Here is a 16,247-nt window from a genome sequence, read left to right on the forward strand (position 1 = left end):
TTTAATTACCAACAAATATTGGCGACATAAAGTATATTATGGATTTGGGCTGTCACCGGCCACAACTTCACTGCAACATGGTAAAAGTAAGCTCTAAATATCTAGTCGCTCCAGGCTCTCTCATCCATAGCTGCCCCTCCATGAAGATGTTTCCATTCAGACAAAACATTGTCCAACAGGGCTTTCCTAACATTTTTATACGTGACCATAAGGGTTGTTATTTACCCCAGGAACCTCAAGTATATTGAAGCCCTGAATTCAGTCATATACTTTATATCCCTCATCCACACAAATGTTTATTTCATTCACAGTTACATAATCACGCAAGATTGCATTCCTGATTTTCTACATTTCATTGAAAAGATGCTAAGGGGTCAATCCTATTAGGTGCGAGGTGCGAGTTGCTATTTCCACTTCGAATTCGCATAGCTAATTCATTTTGCAATCCAATTAGCAACTCGCACTGAGGGGCCTATTCATTAAACCTTAAAATTCTCTAGAGATAATTAGGTTTAGAACTCGCATTGAGTTCTACCTAATTATAGGTGGAATTTATCATTCCACCTCTCCATAAGTATCTATTCCGAAAAGCTGTCATTTTTGCGATGACAGCTTTTCGGGAAATAGATACTTTTCCTGCCTACACTACCTTATCGCATCTGGAAACAGTGCTGCGCATGCGCTGTTACATCTGTAAAACCAGCGCATGCACTGCACTGCCTACAGATGCATTAAGTTTCGGAATTTGATGAATACCACAATTTCCATATCCCCATCCTAATGTACTAATGTACTAATGTATGGGGAGTGTGGAAATTAGCGCAGGGGAACTTAGCAAGGAGATATCAGTGATATCTCCTGTGCTAAGTCTGTTCATGAATACCAAAATAACGTTATTTAAGGAAAATGTCCTTAAAAACGTTATTTTAGTGTTGATGAATAGGCCCCTGAATCAGTCAGACTGAATTCACAGCTTTCCACTCGCACCTCCCTTAGGGTGAGAGATGAAAAGGAAAATCTTTATTTTAAGGTTAAAATGTAGGGTTACTGCACTTAACTTACCCCCAAATCAATTCTTTCGTTAGTTTAGGCACCTCAAATTTAATTATAATAATTTATTTAGTTGAAAAATAATTGTTTTTATATATTTTTTTATTTTTTATTTTTCAAGGTGCCCTCAAAGTAACCCCAAAATCACCCTTTTTCCTACTTTTGTTTTGCATTTTTTCGTTTAATTCGTTTGAGATTAAATGAAAAAAGTTTGTTTTTTTATCATATTCTTGCATTTAAAAAAACAAAAACACAAATCAGCCATTTGACACGATTTTAAAAACCTACAGTACCTTCCTAATGCCCACAGCCTTCTATACGGTCCTGCTAACGAAATTATCCATTTGGGGGGGGGGCGGGTCCAGGATGGTCTCCCCACATTTTCATGCATTTCTCGCAAATCTCATTTGACAGTCAATTCGCTCCCCTCCGCTGCGAGTAGTGCGAATAAGCGTTTTTAATTGGATTGGAGAATTCTCGGGAGCGCACTTCGCTGTGAAGTGTGCGAGTTTCAAGAAACAAACTCGCTACTCGCAATTCGCACCTAATAGGATTGACCCCAATAATTGAAATCTTGAGTTAGAATTACAGTAATACTTTCTGAATGACGAAATTAATGTTTTTTTTGTTTTTTATTTATTGTATAGTCGATCACGGACCACCGACACCTCAAATGCAAGTGCCACGGCCTGTCCGGGAGCTGTGAGGTGAAGACCTGCTGGTGGTCGCAACCAGATTTCAGGATGATCGGGGATTATTTGAAGGACAAATATGACAGTGCCTCCGAAATGGTCGTGGAGAAGCACCGAGAATCCCGCGGTTGGGTTGAGACCCTTCGGCCAAAATATACTTTGTTTAAGCCCCCTACAGAGCGGGATCTGATTTACTACGAGAGCTCGCCCAACTTCTGTGAGCCCAACCCAGAGACTGGATCTTTTGGGACCCGAGACAGGATATGCAATGTAAGCTCTCACGGCATCGATGGGTGTGATCTTCTATGCTGCGGACGGGGACATAACACGAGGACTGAAAAGAGAAAAGAGAAATGCCATTGTATTTTCCACTGGTGTTGCTACGTAAGCTGTCAGGAATGCTTGCGGGTGTACGATGTCCACACCTGCAAATAAGCAGCTGCTTCTATAGAAGACTCTTTTAAAACATGAACTTAAGTCTGTGTTTTTCAGGCTTGACTCAGTGAGTCCTTTCAGCATTACAAAGACTCGTTACTGTTTGATATAAGTCTAACAGCTTCTTGGAGATTCCAAGATGAATCTGGAGAGTAGCCTCCTACTTCAATGGAAATTCCCAGAGACGGCCTTCTGACGCAGTACATTGATCGCAAGGCTACGTCCGAGACGCGCGGCCGTTACCACGAACTTGACTGTAGACCTACCAGGTCCAAGTTGCAATGTGCTGGAGGAAATTCTCTGCTCGCCAATAAAGACATGATCCAAATATCTCACATTCCAAGTCGAAGCTTTCCAACCGAAGCAAATCCCTGCTGCCCATTTCGTACGATGCCGAGCTGAGAGAGTAATTCATTTTAAACTCCACAAGGAGATTAAAATGTTATACATGTGTGAAATATATTCATGTCCAGCCTATGAACAAACCAGCCATCTTGATAACTGAAATATATTTATGTGTATACAGTATGTAAGCATCCCCACGAGTCCTGGTTTCCTTGGGATGATCCTAATTTCCCAGTGGCACAAAGGTCTACAGGGTTAGGACATAGTCATGACCAAGGGGTGCAGCAATTAAGGGGTCTGGAGGTGACAGGGGGCTTGTCAGCTTTCCAAAAACTGTATTATTACTAGCTGGTGTAGGCATCAATAGTTTCTGCAGGTAGTTCTGCTATTGCCTGCAGACACTATTATCGCAGACACTATTATCGCAGAGCATGCACATTGGTTACCATATGTGTAAGACATCCCTCCCCCCCCCCCCCAATAATTTTTCTATGGGGCACGATGATGCTGTGATGCCCCCGCTGGTCACGGAGGGTGGAAGTTAAATGGTCTGCGGTCTTTGTGGATCAGGTACATGAATAACCAACATGAGAGAGGTTTTTGAATCAGTGAATCTCAGTGTCTACCCCTGCCAACCCTATATGACTTGATTAACCAAAAAATTATTTTGGAAAATATGCTCATGTAATAGCAATATCTGGCCTATGACAAATTATCGCAGAGGGTTTACAGTAGGTTGAAAACTGCACTTAACAAATGAACAAATTTTTTTTTTATGATAGTCACGAGACCGAGGTTTCTAGCAGAAGGGGGCATTGCAATTAATCAATGTGTCTAGGCTACTGAATATCCTGTCAATTCATTGTGTGCTCGCCGAACTATTCACCTCTATGTTTTTGTGTTGGCCTGCCCATGTAGTGGTCCCCTGACGGTGTCTTACAGGCCAATGTACTGTGGTTCTCTGCGTAAGTTACCGTAAACCTTGTGTTACAATTCACAAGTCTCACCATGAAGTACTTGCAAGTCACGAGCTGAACGGCCTCAAAATGACCCCGATCTTCTTGCTCGATGATATGACCCATATTGCGAGAAATAAATTCAGCAAAGTACTGACGAGAGGCTGACACGGCCGGAACTGGAGGGAATTGAACGATTCCAAAAAAGCGGGAAAATTGGCCGAAATGCGGAAAGCACTAATCGAAATCTCTTCTTCTTCCCTTGAAATGCTGCTATCCACCTTTATATAACTATACAAAATATAATTGTTTTCTTTCTATGAAAGAAATTGTTAGATGCTAGTTTTTTAAGAAAAAAAAAAAAAGATGTGAAGTTTTATACTAATTCATCTTCCGATTTATACATATGTGTCAATATGTATGTATGTATATGTATATATATATATATATATATATATATATATATATATATTCTGCAGTCTATAGACAGGTCTTAATTTTATTGGAAAACAGGGAGTGTATTACAGTTGTTAGGGATCTTATTAAGCATTGTGCAGTTGATAATCGCGAAGATCTCTAGAATCTCCATAGATCTAAGATTATCTGTTCCGTGAAGATGGTCGTTCCTTGTAAACAATAAATCCACATCTAGGCGAAGACTAAAGTCCACTGATATTCTTGTTAAATAAGATGTTCTCTTAATGATAAATTAAATTATTATACATAAGTGAGATGTAATAGACTAATGATAATGAGAACAGAGAAATAAATCATAAATCACGCCGGTGAAAATGCGGACCTTCGTCCGTAGACGACCTCTTATAGTGATCATGACCACGTCACTAGGACCATCACAACCTGGCTTCTCGTCCTCGTGACTTATTCACCAGTTGCGCTCTAAACTTTCACTGTAATCCTTCCTCCCACGTGTAATGTATGATATCAAGATCCAAAGCTATGTACCAAGTAGGTCATCACTTTTTAAAAAATTTTTTTTTTGTAAGTTCGATGATTTTTTTTTTATGACTATTTATTTTATGAATAAATGTATATATTAGTGAGAGTATATATTTTCAGAGATAAGCGTTGGGACAGTGTTGTTATCGCTTTGCTACTGTTGTCGTGACCTCAAAGTCTTATACCGGTTCCTAACGACAGCACGTTAGTCATGGCGCCATGTGTACAATTGTTGTGTTACCTGTAAATGGCTAGATGTGTTAACTCTATATTGATAATTAAATATGTATTAATTTTAATATAACAGACTGGTGTTTTCAATGAAGCCTGGCGTGTCTTTCCTAGCTCGCAGTACATAAGTAACTCCTATTATTCAGTGGCGATTAGCGCACATACGGAAGAATCTAATTCCGAAGCGCTGGAGCTTCTGAGCATCTACGGAAAATAATAATCGTTACTCAATAAGACAACGTACAAACTAATCCAATTACTTCTATGTAATGGTGCTTTCACAGTTATGGTGAAAAATGGCAGGAAATGAGCGTAACTGTGTTATATGAGCATAATATAGTAATTATTAGGTACTGATTCTGTGACTTTGCTCCTGATTCAGAGATGGACGGAATCGCAGAGTAGTACACAAACGGCTGCGCAATTCCGTTCATCTAAAATACTAATGCAGCGCTGCGACCGAAGGCACCACCCATCGGTCGCAGAATGGAAACTTGCTCCAGCCCCATGCTGGGTGAAGGCACCACTAAGGGAGGGTTAGGGGGGGGGATTATGGTAGTTACCTTTAGCTGTCAGGATTTCAACCCGCCGGGCTGCCGCTGTCGGTATTTGATCCAGCGGCTAAACAGCCGCCAGCATTACATACCGATTCCTTCTAGAAGATAATAGCTAGATTCTGATTGGTGACACTGTTGCGATCACAGACGAGCCGGCGGGACAGGGGAGGAGACGACAACCCCATAGTTGGAGCAGCCCTGCACAATGGGCCTGATTCAGACCCGCTCGCGAGTGCACAACGCTCGCAAGCGAGTCGATGGTCGGGCAGTGCGCACGCACGAGCCCCGCAGCGAGTGATAAATCACTCGCTCCGGGGTTCGCTACAAGACGGGACGGCTGTCGATGTTGATCGACAGCTCGCCGCATTTTGTAGGCGGGTCGGAGGGGTGGCTGCACAAAAGGAGGCGTTCCCGAAGGAACGCCTGCCATTTGTGGGCGGCCCTACTGACATCACACGTGATGTCAGTAGTGAACTTCCTGCTCTATTAGAGAAGGAAGTTCACTGGGGCTGGCGGTGGACGAGATCCTACCACAAGGGTCTCGTTGCAAGCCTGATGGTCGCGATAATCGCGACCATCGCCAGGTCACCCGCACAAGCTGTGGGTGGTCACCCACAGCTAAGCGATCGGCCTGGAGGCAGATTTTTTTCTACAAAGTAGCGAGCGACTCTGAATCAGGACCAATGTCCATTCACAGCCTGAAGTCAGCTGAACAATGGTCGGGTGGATCGAACAGGATTGAAAACCAAACCGAATTATCCAGACCATTTCCTTTTCAGCCATTTTGAGACTGTTACCTATCATCACTCACGCCAGGCATCTAGTTGGCACCGTGCAGTGTACGGGAAGCTCAAGGGAGAACGCGTTTGTTGTCTGCAAAGTCATTTCTACAAATTTCTGAGGACCAAAGATCTGTCCTTTAAAATAATCCATTATTCTTCAAACTAGGGGTGAGCGGGTTCGGATTTCTGAAATCCGAACCCCCCCGAGCCCTCCCGATCCGAGGCCGATCCGAGTCAGGCTCATCTTTTCCCGCCTGACTCGGATCTGAAATCGAACCAAAACGTCATCGGTTTTGGATTCTATATAAGGTACCCGCGTCGGCGCCATTTTCTCACTCGGCTGTGGACAGTGAAGAGGGAGGGTGGGAGTTAGGGCTGGCTGGGCTGTGTAGTGTAGTGTAGTGTAGTGCAGTGCAGTGTAGTGTTGTGCTGTACTGTGCTGTACTGTGCTGCGCTGTGCTGCTGTTGTCCATAGGGGCTGTGTCCACTCCTCCAGTCCAAAGTCCAGAGGGGCTGGCTGGACTGTGTTGTGCAATCAGTTGTCCATAGGGGCTGTGTCCACTCCAAAGTCCTGTGCAGTGTCCCAGACCTAAAGGGGTGCTGTAGTGTTGTCCAGGGGGTGCTCTGTCCATCAGGGGTGCTCCCCCCAACTGCAAAAAAAATAAATATTTTTTCTGAGTTTGTGAATTGTGTGTGCAGTAGCCGCACGTGCATCAACAAAGTATTGCCAAGCGTGCGCCTGTGTCCCAGAAGTAAAGGGCCGGCTGGCTTGACCGTTAAAGGGTTCTGTAACCCCCAAAGTGCACTCCAAACCAAATAAAAAAATATTTTCTGTGTTTGTGAATTGTGTGCACTGTGGCTGCACGTGCATCAACAAAGGAGCTGCGCCAAACGTGCGCCTGTGTCCCATAAGTAAAGGGCCGGCTGACTTGTCCATTAAAGGGTGCTGTAACCCCCAAAGGGCACTCCAAACAAAATAAAAAAATATTTTCTGTGTTTGTGAATTGTGTGCACTGTGGCTGCACGTGCATCAACAAAGGAGCAGCGCCAAGCGTGCGCCTGTGTCCCATAGGTAAAGGGCCGGCTGGCTTGACCGTTAAAGGCTGCTGTAACCCCCAAAGTGCACTCCAAAAAAAAAAAAAAAATATATTTTTTTGTGTTTGTGAATTGTGTGCGCAGTAGCTGCACGTGCTTCAACAAACTAGCGCCAAGCGTGTTCCTGTGTCATAGGTAAAGGGCCGGCTGGCTTGACCTTTAAAGGGTGCTGTAGGTCCCAAAGTGCACTCTAAAAAAAGTAAGAAAAATATTTTCTTGTGTTTGTGAATTGTGTGCGCCTTAGCCACACGTGCATCAACAAAGTAGCGCCAAGCGTGCGCCTGTGTCATAGGTAAAGGGCCGGCTGGCTTGACCGTTAAAGGGTGATGTAACCCCCAAAGTGCACTCCAAACAAAATAAAAATTTTTTTCTGTGTTTGTGAATTGTGTGCACTGTGGCTGCACGTGCATCAACAAAGGATCAGCGCCAAGCGTGCGCCTGTGTCCCATAAGTAAAGGGCCAGCTGGCTTGTCTGTTAAAGGGTGCTGTAACCCCCAAAGGGCACTCCAAACAAAATAAAAAAATATTTTCTGTGTTTGTGAATTGTGTGCACTGTGGCTGCACGTGCATCAACAAAGGAGCAGCGCCAAGCGTGCGCCTGTGTCCCATAGGATAGGGGCCGGCTGGCTTGACCATTAAAGGGTGCTGTAACCCCCAAAGTGCACTCCAAAAAAAATAAAAAAATATATTTTTTTGTGTTTGTGAATTGTGTGCGCAGTAGCTGCACGTGCATCAACAAAGTAGTGCCAAGCATGCGCCTGTGTCATAGGTAAAGGGCCGGCTGGCTTGACCGTTAAAGGGTGCTGTAACCCCCAAAGTGCACTCCAAACAAAATATATATATATTTTTTTTCGTGTTTGTGAATTGTGTGCGCAGTAGCCGCACGTGCATCAACAAAGTAGCGCCAAGCGTACGCCTGTGTCATAGGTAAAGTGCCGGCTGGCTTGACTGTTAAAGGGTGCTGTAACCCCCAAAGTGCACTCCAAACAAAATAAAAAAATATTTTCTGTGTTTGTGAAATGTGTGCACTGTGGCTGCACGTGCATCAACAAAGGAGCAGTGCCAAGCGTGCGCCTGTGTCCCAGAAGTAAAGGGAAGGCTGGCTTGTCCGTTAAAGGGTGCTGTAACCCCCAAAGGGCACTCCAAACAAAATAAAAAAATATTTTCTGTGTTTGTGAATTGTGTGCACTGTGGCTGCACGTGCATCACCAAAGGAGCAGCGCCAAGCGTGCGCCTGTGTCCCATAAGTAAAGGGCCGGCTGGCAAGTCTGCTAAAGGGTGCTGTAACCCCCAAAGGGCACTCCAAACAAAATAAAAAAATATTTTCTGTGTTTGTGAATTGTGTGCACTGTGGCTGCACGTGCATCAACAAAGGAGCAGCGCCAAGCGTGCACCTGTGTCCCATAAGTAAAGGGCCAGCTGGCTTGTCCGTTAAAGGGTGCTGTAACCCCCAAAGGGCACTCCAAACAAAATAAAAATATATTTTCTGTGTTTGTGAATTGTGTGCACTGTGGCTGCACGTGCATCAACAAAGGAGCAGCACCAAGCGTGCGCCTGTGTCCCGTAAGTAAAGGGCCGGCTGGCAAGTCTGCTAAAGGGTGCTGTAACCCCCAAAGGGCACTCCAAACAAAATAAAAAAATATTTTCTGTGTTTGTGAATTGTGTGCACTGTGGCTGCAAGTGCATCAACAAAGGAGCAGCGCCAAGCGTGCGCCTGTGTCCCATAGGATAGGGGCCAGCTGGCTTGACCATTAAAGGGTGCTCTAACCCCCAAAGTGCACTCCAAAAAAAATAAAAATATATATTTTTTTGTGTTTGTGAATTGTGTGCGCAGTAGCTGCACGTGCATCAACAAAGTAGCGCCAAGCATGCACCTGTGTCATAGGTAAAGGGCCGGCTGGCTTGACCGTTAAAGGGTGCTGTAACCCCCAAAGTGCACTCCAAAAAAAAAATATATATTTTTTTTTTCGTGTTTGTGAATTGTGTGCGCAGTAGCCGCACGTGCATCAACAAAGTAGCGCCAAGCATACGCCTGTGTCATAGGTAAAGTGCCGGCTGGCTTGACCGTTAAAGGGTGCTGTAACCCCCAAAGTGCACTCCAAACAAAATAAAAAAATATTTTCTGTGTTTGTGAAATGTGTGCACTGTGGCTGCACGTGCATCAACAAAGGAGCAGTGCCAAGCGTGCGCCTGTGTCCCAGAAGTAAAGGGAAGGCTGGCTTGTCCGTTAAAGGGTGCTGTAACCCCCAAAGGGCACTCCAAACAAAATAAAAAAATATTTTCTGTGTTTGTGAATTGTGTGCACTGTGGCTGCACGTGCATCACCAAAGGAGCAGCGCCAAGCGTGCGCCTGTGTCCCATAAGTAAAGGGCCGGCTGGCAAGTCTGCTAAAGGGTGCTGTAACCCCCAAAGGGCACTCCAAACAAAATAAAAAATATTTTCTGTGTTTGTGAATTGTGTGCACTGTGGCTGCACGTGCATCAACAAAGGAGCAGCGCCAAGCGTGCACCTGTGTCCCATAAGTAAAGGGCCAGCTGGCTTGTCCGTTAAAGGGTGCTGTAACCCCCAAAGGGCACTCCAAACAAAATAAAAATATATTTTCTGTGTTTGTGAATTGTGTGCACTGTGGCTGCACGTGCATCAACAAAGGAGCAGCACCAAGCGTGCGCCTGTGTCCCATAAGTAAAGGGCCGGCTGGCAAGTCTGCTAAAGGGTGCTGTAACCCCCAAAGGGCACTCCAAACAAAATAAAAAAATATTTTCTGTGTTTGTGAATTGTGTGCACTGTGGCTGCACGTGCATCAACAAAGGAGCAGCGCCAAGCGTGCGCCTGTGTCCCATAAGTAAAGGGCCGGCTGGCTCATTTCTTAAAGGGTGGTGTAACCCACAAATTGCACTAGTCTCCAACAAAAATAAAAAATTATTTTCTGTGTTTGTGTGCGCCTTAGCCGCACGTATATATCCATATAACATACATGGAGGACCAAACTTTCTCCGATAAAAATAAAATAGGGAAACATCAAGAACCACTTCCTCCTAGTGCTGAAGCTGCTGCCACTAGTCATGACATAGACGATAACATGCCATCAACGTCATCTGCCAAGGCCGATGCCCAATGTCATAGTAGAGGGCACATACAATCCCAAATGACAAAGTTCAGGAAAATGACCTTAAAAAAAACTTTTAAATCATCTGAGAAGAAACGTAAACTTGCCAATATGCCATTTACGACACGGAGTGGCAAGGAACGGCTAAAGTCTTTCCCAATGTTCATGACTAGTGGTTCAGCTTCACATGACGATGGAAGCCCTCATCCCGCTAAAAAAATCAAATGAGTTAAGTTGGCAAAAGCACAGCGAAGAACTGTGTGTTCTAAGAAGATATCACAAATCCCCAAGGAGAGTCCAAGTGTGGTGGCGGTTGCGATGCCTGATCTTCCCAGCACTGGACGGGAAGAGGTGGCTCTTTCCACCATTTGCACGCCCTCTGCAAGTGCTGAAAGGAGCACCCACAGTCCACTTGCTGATTTGCAAATTGAAGATGTCACTGTTGAAGTACAACAGGATGAGGACACTGGTGTAGCTGGCGCTGAGGAGGAAGTTGGCGAGGAGGATTCTGATGATGATGTGGTTTGTTTAAATCAGGCTCCGTGGGAGACAGTTGTTGTCCGTGGGATGAAAAAGCCCATCACGGTCATTCCTGGGCAAAAGACGAGACATTCCACCTCTTTGGTCTGGCAATATTTCTATCCAAATCCGGACAACAACTGTCTTGCCATATGTACCATATGTAAAGGTGAAATAAGTAGGAGTAGGGACGTTAACCACCTAGGAACATCCTCCCTTATACGTCACCTGCAGCGCGTTCATAAAAAGTTACTGTCAAGTTCAGAAACTTTGGCTAAGACCGTAAGCAGTCCAGGGACACCTAAATCCCTTTGTCCTGTTGTATCTAAGCGCCTTCAAACCACACCGTCAACTCCCTCCTTGTCAATTTCCTCCTTAGCCAGGATCGGAAGTAGTCCTGCAGGCCATGTCACAGGCATGACTGTATCTCCTATCCGGGATTCCTCCGGAGGATCCTGCATTGCTACGCCTACTGCTGCCGCTGCTGCTGTTGCTGCTGGAAGTCGTTCATCATCCCAGAGAGGAAGTAGAAACACCATTACTTTTACTAAACAATTGACCCTCCAACAGTCCTTAGCGAGGAGGATGAAGTACGACAGCAGTCATCCTGAAGCAAAACGTATAACTGAGGCCTTGACTGCTATGTTGGTATTAGACGTGCGTCCGGTATCCGCCATTAGTGCAGTGGGATTTAGACAATTGATGGAGGTAGTGTGTCCCCGGTTCCAAATCCCGTCTAGATTCCACTTCACTAGGCAGGCGATACTGAGACTGTACAGAAACATCAGAAAAAGTGGAACAGGGCAGACTAAGGACTATATGACTGTGACAGCCCACTGGGTAGATGTATCACCTTACGCAGCAACAACAGCAGAGTCACCAGTAGCAGCATCTCAGAAATGCCAGCTTGTTCCAAGGCAGGCTACGCTGTGTATCACCGGTTTCAGTAAGAGGCACACCGCCGACAACCTCTTAGAGAAACTGAGGGAAATCATCGCCCAGTGGCTTACGCCACTTAGACTCTCCTGGGGATTTGTGATATCTGACAACGCCACCATTATTGTGCGGGCATTACATCTGGGCAAATTCCAGCACGTTCCATGTTTTGTTCACACAATAAACTTGGTGGTGCAGAATTTTCTGAAAAGCGACAGGGGCGTGCAGGAGATGCTTTGGGTGGCCCTAAAAATTTCTGGCCACTTTCGCCATTCAGCGACTGCGTGCCAAAGACTGGAGCGCCAGCAAACACTCTTGAACCTGCCCCGCCATCACCTGAAGCAAGAGGTTGTGATGCGGTGGAACTCAACCCTCTATATGCTTTAGAGGATGGAGGAACAGCAAAAGGCCATTCAAGCCTATACATCCACCTATGACATAGGCAAAGGAGGGGGTATGCACCTGACTCAAGCCCAGTGGAGAATGATTTCCGTGTTGTGCAAGGTTCTCCAGCCCTTCGAACTTGCCACACATGAAGTCAGTTCAGACACTGCCAGCTTGAGTCAGGTCATTACCCTCATCAGGCTTTTGCAGAAGCAGCTGGAGAAAGTGAAGGAGGAGCTAAGACGGAGCGATTCCGCTCGGCATGTGGGACTTGTGGATGAAGCCCTTCATTCGCTTTGCCAGGATTCCAGGGTGGTCAATCTGTTGAAATTAGACCACTACATTTTGGCCATTGTGCTCGATCCTAGGTTTAAAGCCTATGTGGTGTCTCTCTTTCCGGCCGACACAAGCCTGCAGAGGTGCAAAGACCTGCTGGTGAAAACACTGTCAGCTGAAGCGGAACGTGACACGTCAACAGCTCCTTCTTCATTTTCTCCCGCAACTGGGGCTGCCAGGAAAAAACTTAGGTATCCTAAGCAACCCGCTGGCGGTGATGCAGGGCAGGCAGGACCAAGTTTGGACATCTGGTCCGGACTGAAGGACCTGGCAACAATTTCTGACATGTCTACTGTCACTGCATATGATACTGTCACCATTGACAGAATGGTGGAGGATTACATCGGTGTCAGCATCCAAGTAGGCATGTCAGACAGTCCGTACCTGTACTGGCAGGAAAAAGAGGCAATTTGGAGGCCCCTGTACATACTGGCTCTATTTTACCTGAGTTGCCCCCCCTCCAGTGTGCACTCCGAAAGAGTGTTTAGTGTAGCCGGGAACCTTGTCAGCGAAAGGCGTAGGAGGTTGCTTCCACAAAATGTGGAGAAGATGATGTTCATAAAAATTAATTATCAACTCTTCCAGGGAGACCAGCCTCCAGAACGCACAGAGGGACCTGTGGTGGTGGATTCCAGCGGGGACGAGTTAATACTCTGTGAGGATGAGGATGTACACAACACTGAAGAGGGTGAGGAATCGGTGGATGAGGAGGATGAAGACGACATCTTGCCTCCATAGAGCCAGTTTGTGCAGGGACATATTCATTGCCAGCTTGTTTTGTGGAGGCCCAAACGAACCAATCATTTCAGCCACAGTCGTGTGGCAGATCCTGGCGCTGAAATGATTGGTTTGTTAAAGTGTGCATGTCCTGTTTATACAACATAAGGGTGGGTGGGAGGGCCCAAGGACAATTCCATCTTGCGCCTCTTTTTTTTCTTTGCATTATGTACTGTTTGGGGCCTAGTTTTTCAAACTGCCATCCTCCTGCCACTGCAGTGTCACTCCTAGATGGGCCATGTGTTTGTGCCGCCCACTCGTGTCGCTTAGCATAGTCATCCATCTACCTCGGTGCAACCTTTTGGACATAAAAACACTATTGTGAGGTGTTCAGAATAGACTGGAAATGAGTGGAAATTAAGGTTTTTGAGGTTAATTATAGCATAGGAGTAGAAAAATCAACACATTCTGTGATTTTAGCTGTTTTTATGCTTTTTTTTAAAAAAATACAGATCCAAAACACAAAACCCAGAACCCAAAACACCGAAGGGTGGTTTTGGCAAAACCAATCCAGATCCAAAACACGAAGAAAGATCCAGATCCAAAACCAAAACACAAAACACGAAAAGTGGCCGGTGCACACCCCTAATTCAAATGATCTGTAAACTTATATTCAGGTCTTTGAAGAGTGTCCCTCACAGAAATAGTCATAGATTATATAATGTGCTCTCGGGTAATTAATGGCACTATAGATAGTTTTACAAAAATAATTGGATGTCATCATTGAAAAGAGAGAGATATAGTGGACTTCCAAAAAGAGGGCTTCCAGAAAAAACCCACGAGACACTGATAGGAATCCAGCCAATCAGATCACTGCGAGCCGGTGACATCACTGAATTAGGATTTACATCATGAAGTCACTATACAAATCTGGCTGCCTGCATTGTGTGTAGGTAAATGGATCGTTCAATTACATCTGGCCTCATTTCAAAGTAGTCCGCAACCTGACTAGAGCCGAGTACTGACAGATGTACCTCATTGCCTGATTCATTAAGGATCGCTATTGTGATCGCAGCTCCGTAATAGCACGCACGTCTGCTCAGGAAATATGCTAATGATTGCAATGGTAATGCCATCACACAGCCAACATAGAGACGCCCACTGCCACCCACTACCGCTATCTCACATCCGTAATACCGTGCAAACCTCCAAAAACATCTCTAACATAGTGAGTACACAAGCTGCGTAGGCAATCGCAAAGGCTATGCACGCCCACGCAACGGCGTTCAAACGGACAGACACGCCTGCGTTTCTCTGACCAACCCCCTGTCACCACCCCTAAACACTCACTGCCTGGCAATCACTCTGTGATTGCTCTGCATGGTCTGCTTGATCGCAAAGCCGTCCGTCTGTCCACTGGGAAGGTTTGTGAGGAGTATCCGGAGTTAAACATTAATCCAGTCTATTACTTCCCTGGGGTCATGGTCGAGCAGGTGGTCCATGGATCCAACTGGCAACTTGCTGTATTCAGGGAAAGGCCCGCCTTGGGGAACACAGCGGGCATCGCTCGCAGGGGGGGGGGCGCTACTCTGATGAACCCTGGCATGGAATATTCTGGATTAATATTTTGAATAGAATTCGTCTTTAATCGTTATCGCTGCCTCATGTAAAATATATCTTACAACTTTTCTAATCTGCCCATGTAACATTAACCCTGTGCTTTAGGCCTGCATCATGGGTGAGCTGGAAGGACTGGCAGCCAGGCAGTGGTTTACCGAAATGCTGCTGAAATTATTCCTGGATTTCTAGATATTTAATAAGTGGTCCAGTTCCATTGTCTACCTCAATCCCATCCCTGTTAAAACACATCCCAGCACACCTACAGTGATGCTGTATTATAACTCCTGTACAATATTTAATACTTCATTTGTAGCATGCTTGTCTGATTTCACACCGTAAATCAGCTTTAATAACTGTAGTAGTGACTTGTAAGCGCCTTCATGCAACTTTTTCTTCTTTCCTCTTGACATCATCCCAGAGAGAGGTCTATTTTCTCGGATATAAGATACAACACAGCTCTGCTCTACTCTCTGGATTTGATCTAGGGTTCCCCATTTCTGCAATAGCTGTGCACTCTGATACAGCAAGTAGGGGGTGTACTGGCCAAAGAAAGGGAACTGGGATTGAAGGGCACCCTCTGTGGCCTAGTTTCTGCCAAGTTTCCCAATTAAAGGTGAAGATCAGTCCACTCCTCCCTCGCTGTATCCATGCCCTGACCTCACCCAATGTTCCCCAAGTGTGTAGGACAGGAGGAAGCGTGTGTAACTCCATAACAGAATCACTGCCTGCAGATCCTGGATTGGGGAGCCCTTGAGACAGTAGCAGAACCCCCATAGGCAATAGAAGGCAATGTCAGGGGGGCATCTAGGAGCAGGTCTGACCGCAGGGGGGTAGAAGGGGCACAGTTTTAACAGGCTCAAGTCCACAGATAAATCCATCGACAACCGCTGCCTGCGCCTTGCTGATTACTGCAGCAGCACAAGCAGTGATTATAGATGATTTATCTGTAGGATCTCTGGGCTCTGTCGCTTGAATTCTGGCACTGCCAGAGGCTGGTGCAATAAGGTTTGCAACGTGCATGCCATCATGCTGCACTGCACTGTTGAAAGGCAGAGGAGCCAATGCTCAAAGAGGAGCAGTAAGAAGACACAGAAGAAGATAAATAACTATAGGCTAGAGCAGAAAAGGCTGGAGAGACACAGCAGGGCTGGAGAGACACTGTGGGGCTGGAGAGACAGAAGGGAGCTGGAATGACACTGAGGGGCAGGAGAGACAGAGAGGGACTGGTTGGAGCTGAAGAGACACTGGGGTGGCTGGAGAGATGCTGGGGAGCAGAAGAGATCGACGGGCCCTGGCTGGAGATGACAAGACACTAAGGGGCCTGGAGACACAGAAGGGGACTGGCTGGCACTGGACAGACACAGGGATGGAGAGACAGAAGGGTGCTGGCAGAAGCTGGGGAGACACGGGGTTGGAGAGACTTTGGGGGTGCTGGAGCTAGAGTGACTCTGGGGGTCTGGAGCTGCAGAAACACAGGGGAATGAGGCTCAAGCTGGGGGGGGGGAGTTTCTGGAGAGTATCCATAAGGA

General features: G+C 45.9%; 1 protein-coding gene across 1 annotated transcript in view; it reads left to right on the forward strand.

The window, feature by feature from the left end:
- LOC148473141 (protein Wnt-3a) overlaps positions 1-4,683 on the forward strand; it is a 181,359-nt gene extending 176,676 nt beyond the window's left edge. Inside the window, exon 4 of the mRNA XM_088460041.1 lies at positions 1,698-4,683. Within this exon, the coding sequence (XP_088316167.1) occupies positions 1,698-2,177 (480 nt within the window). The 3' untranslated portion in view covers positions 2,178-4,683. The remainder of the gene's footprint in view (positions 1-1,697) is intronic.
- Positions 4,684-16,247: the final 11,564 nt, after the last annotated feature.

Source organism: Taudactylus pleione, unplaced genomic scaffold (genome assembly GCF_031769625.1).
Source record: "Taudactylus pleione unplaced genomic scaffold, aTauple2 ptg000965l, whole genome shotgun sequence".
Classification (NCBI taxonomy): domain Eukaryota; kingdom Metazoa; phylum Chordata; class Amphibia; order Anura; family Myobatrachidae; genus Taudactylus; species Taudactylus pleione.